At 45.4% G+C, this 4,033-nt stretch overlaps 1 protein-coding gene across 1 annotated transcript; it reads right to left on the bottom strand.

Annotated features, from left to right (window-relative positions):
- Positions 1-1,598: 1,598 nt before the first annotated feature.
- On the bottom strand, positions 1,599-3,962 carry LOC104159638 (cytochrome P450 26A1; the record flags this gene model as incomplete). Its single annotated transcript, XM_009697598.1, has 5 exons — positions 1,599-2,395; positions 2,587-2,739; positions 2,953-3,087; positions 3,405-3,554; positions 3,675-3,962. Coding segments are annotated over 5 exons (1,068 nt in total), but the record flags the coding sequence as incomplete, so codon positions are not given.
- Between the last annotated feature and the right edge of the window lie 71 nt (positions 3,963-4,033).

The raw sequence follows: 4,033 nt of genomic DNA, 5'->3' as shown, positions 1-4,033 counted from the left end.
AAAGAGTGTTCATATTCTCCAGACAGCACTTAGATTCTCATTCTTTGTAAAAACAAAATATAAACTAAAATAATATGAAGACCATGCAAAAAGTTGCCACATATAAAATACTTCAATAAAAAAATAAACAAAAAATTTAAAGAGTATCAACATCTATTTGGCTTTGCACAATGTTGTAATGTTAAGGAAGAAATTGTTAATGAGGGATACCAAGACAAGAGTCTTGCTGTTCTCCAGACTTCAGATCACCTCCAAATCAAGATCAGGGTTTGCAATTTTTCACTACTATATTGGTAATAATGAAGGGGTCTTAAATTGAGATTATTCATCAAATCCCTGAAAAACATAATGGTGCAAGAGGTTTGCACAGTGATAATTATTTGAGATTTTAAACATTGCCAAGAAGATTCAAGCACAATCTAAAAAGAATATATTTTGTATTTTAAGACTACAAAAAATTGATTATTAGAAAGTCTTGATAGTTATGCTCATATGTAGGTTGTATCTAAGGTCTTACATTAGAAGCTTGTATTTAAAATGCTTGTATTTAAAATCAAATGTATTATAGAAACACTTCTTTAAAAAAAAATCCAAAGCCTCATAGATGCTATTAAACACCTGCAGTGATTTTGAGCAACTTAACTCCATCCTAAATTTTGACATTGAGAGAACATAATGAAAAAGCAGCTGTTTTCCAGAAGCAAACAAAAAATTAAATTAGTCTATATGGTGCTTTAAGTGTTCGTGACACTGAATTACATTGGTTTACTTTCTAGATGTTTATAGAGCCAGCTTATGTTGTTTGACTTTTGAAGGAAGACTAATAGGTGTAGTAATGGGGGGTGGGAAGAACACAAAAAAACCTTATGGTTAAGCCAAAACAGGGGTCATGCCTAGGGCATTTTATCTACCCTGCTTGCACACCCCCGGGGAATTGCATCTCAACAGTTGATTCCCTGTTAATCAATTCACATTAGTGCCTGCCTTTTAGTTTTCACTTTGCTGAATTCCAGGAAAGAAGTTCTTAAACCAAATGCATGCTCTATCTCTGACCTAGTCAGAGCTGTCGCATTTCAAGAAGAAATTAGCAGATTTTATTTGCTCCACCAGCTGATAAGAGACACCTTTGTAAGTAAGGATTCATAGCCAGAAGACTCAATACAGAGCAAGATCCAGTGGTCTGTTTGCACAGGTCAGCAGTAAAACGGGAGAGGACATTTACAGAATTTTTTTTCCTCTCCACCTATTTTCTCTAGCTACAGAGAAAGACGCATGTTACACATTATTTTTCTGCTTCCCTTTAGTTTCTTATTTACTGTGTGCTTGGTCAGGAGAGCTGTAGCACTTGCTATCACTCCATACTGTTTCCAGTGAGCCTGAATGTTCCTGTGCTGCTCTTGCCCCTCACAGGCTAAAGCTTATAACAATTTACTACTCACAAGTGAGAGCCACATTAGGGGTGGGAGGCAGGGGAGAGGTATGAGCATAGAAATAGCAAATAGCTCATTCACAAAAGCAGATCTGACTTTACATCCAAACCCTTTAGACCCATTGGTTAAGCTACTCTCTAGCATACATGCAGATCTTCATACAGAGGATCATCAAAAATAAACTTTATTATCAAACTTAAAATTCACACATTAAACAGAAGATCTAGATACAAATAATACTGAAAACATTCTCAAACAATAACCATTTTAGGTAATTTGGATGAGTAACTAGTTACCGTTGTTTCAAATGCCTTTAAGAATATTTCTTAATACATACTCCATCGTGAAATGTCTTCAAATGCTTAGCTGGCCAGCTTTCAATAAGATTTTTAAATAGGGGAAAACTTATTTCTATAGAAATAACATTATCTAATTATGAATCAGAGACCCATAATTGCAGTGCTTGGGGAAAAAATATCATAGTGTTTTGAAATATTTAGAAGACATAAATAATTATTGTACATTTACAAGTTTAAATATTTAAAGGCCTTCGTTACTATAAAAAGTTACTATGTACATATTAGATGCTATATAGAAATCCAGCCGGAGGAAGGTGTGAGGTCTCAGATTTGGCCACTGAAACCTATGAATTTGGTAGGTAGATTGTCCACAGGGTACACTATTGGGCCCGTTTTCATTGTAGGAGGTCCATTCAGCAGCTGCCAGTCACAGCTCCGAGCCAACTCAACTGTAAATATTTTTAGAAGGACTTTTGCAAACTCTTTGCCCACGCAGCTCCTCAAGCCTCCACCAAAAGGAATGAAACTGAACCTAGAGGAATCCTCTGGAGATGGAGACATGAAGCGATCTGGATTAAATTCATCCTTGTTGGTAAAGAGATCTGCCACATCATGGGTATCACAGATACTGTAAATAACATTCCAGCCTTTAGGGATCTGGTAACCCTATCAAAAGAAGACAAAGGAGGCATGAAGCACCTTACTGTGTTAAGTCAGATGAAGCAAAGAAGAGGACACACCGGTGCACTCAACCTCCCCTCCTGGCTTCCTGCAGGTCACTCGAAGGCAGATGGGCTACCTGAACGCACTAGTACTTTGACAGCTGCTCCGAGGAGTTGAGCCCAAGCCCCACTTACATTTAGCTCGAGGGTCTTGAGTGCAATTCGAAATCCTCCAGGAACAGGCGGGCTCAGCCTGAGGGTCTCTTTGATGACACAGCCCGTGTACTTCAGCTGCTCCAAGACCTCCATGTCCAGCTGCTTCTCTTGGCTAGGACTGCACAGTAACCCCTAGAAAGGAAAATGCTGCCATGACATTTATGGAGCAGGCAGCCAGGGCTCCTGGCACTGCAGAGCAGCCACCCCTCAGCCAGTGATGTTCTCCTGCCACCCCCTAAAAGTGGGACACCATCTGGGTCGAGGGGAGCCCTGCCTGGGACACTGCTTCTGGAGGTACCTTCCCACTGCCCCCTCCTGTGAAATGGCTCTGGGGAAGACACACACCTTCACCTGCAGCTCTTTCCGCACTTTCTGCAGGACATCATGATGGAGCCCTAGGAAGGCGATGAGCGACGTGGCAGCACTAGCAGTGGTTTCATGGCCCCCAAACAGCAGCTCTGTGGCAGATTCCTTCAGCTCCTTATGCAGAGGACAGAGAAGGGGTAAGACAGCCCTTGAACACAGTATCTCTACCAGGCCCGCTCTACCACCACAACACTGTGCAATGCCCCCAGACTGGAGCAGACACCCAGAGGCCAGGATGAGGGTGGTGTGGACATGGCTCCCAATCCAACAGCCTGGTTGCAGCCTCTGCACCCCAGTGCCCTACACAAGCCGGTTTATTTCATGGGGAGAGAGAACATCTCTTGCTCTCTCCTTTTTGCCCCCAAAAGATAAGGGTGCTGCTGACAGAGGGGCTGGAGGAAAGGGACAGATTTGGCCCTGAGGAACCTCACCTGCATGTTGAGCTGCTCCCCGTTGCCCTGCGTGTGCTCCATCAGCAGCTGCAGTGCATCCTTGTAGCCACCCTCAGGCTCCTTGCGGGCCATCTTAGCGCGGATGTTCTCCTCGATCTTGGCGTGGATAATATTGCGTGCCCGCAAGCCCTGATCAAGGAGCAGGGAGAGCAATGTGGGACTTAGGCCATACTGCCATCCCTCCCATCCATTCCCCACTGCCCTGGCTGCAGGGGCACCCCTCTCCTCCCGGCCTGCAGGGAGCCTTACCCGGTAGAGCCCGCTGAAGGGCACGTCAATGGGGAGGGAGAAGAGGTTGCGGATCATCTCCTCGAAGGCCTCCACCAGCTGCTGCTCACCATCGGGGCTGGCCTGGCGGGGCTGGAAGCCCAGCAGGATCCTCATGGCAATGCGAAACATGAGGCGCTTCACCTCGGGGTACACCAGCAGGCAGGGCCCGGCGGCACCCAGCCACCGCTCCAGGCAGGCGCTCACCTCCTCCTGGATGACAGGCACGTAGTGCTGCAGGGCGTCCCGGGAGAAGGCCTGCATGATCACCTGCCCGGGGGGACGAGGAGGAGGAGGAGGAGGAAGGGGACACAGGCTCAGCCGCCGCGCCCAGGGCGGCC

Source organism: Cariama cristata, unplaced genomic scaffold (genome assembly GCF_000690535.1).
Source record: "Cariama cristata isolate BGI_N322 unplaced genomic scaffold, ASM69053v1 scaffold38033, whole genome shotgun sequence".
Taxonomy (NCBI): Eukaryota; Metazoa; Chordata; class Aves; order Cariamiformes; family Cariamidae; genus Cariama; species Cariama cristata.
This window is presented reverse-complemented; position numbering and strand designations above follow the sequence as displayed.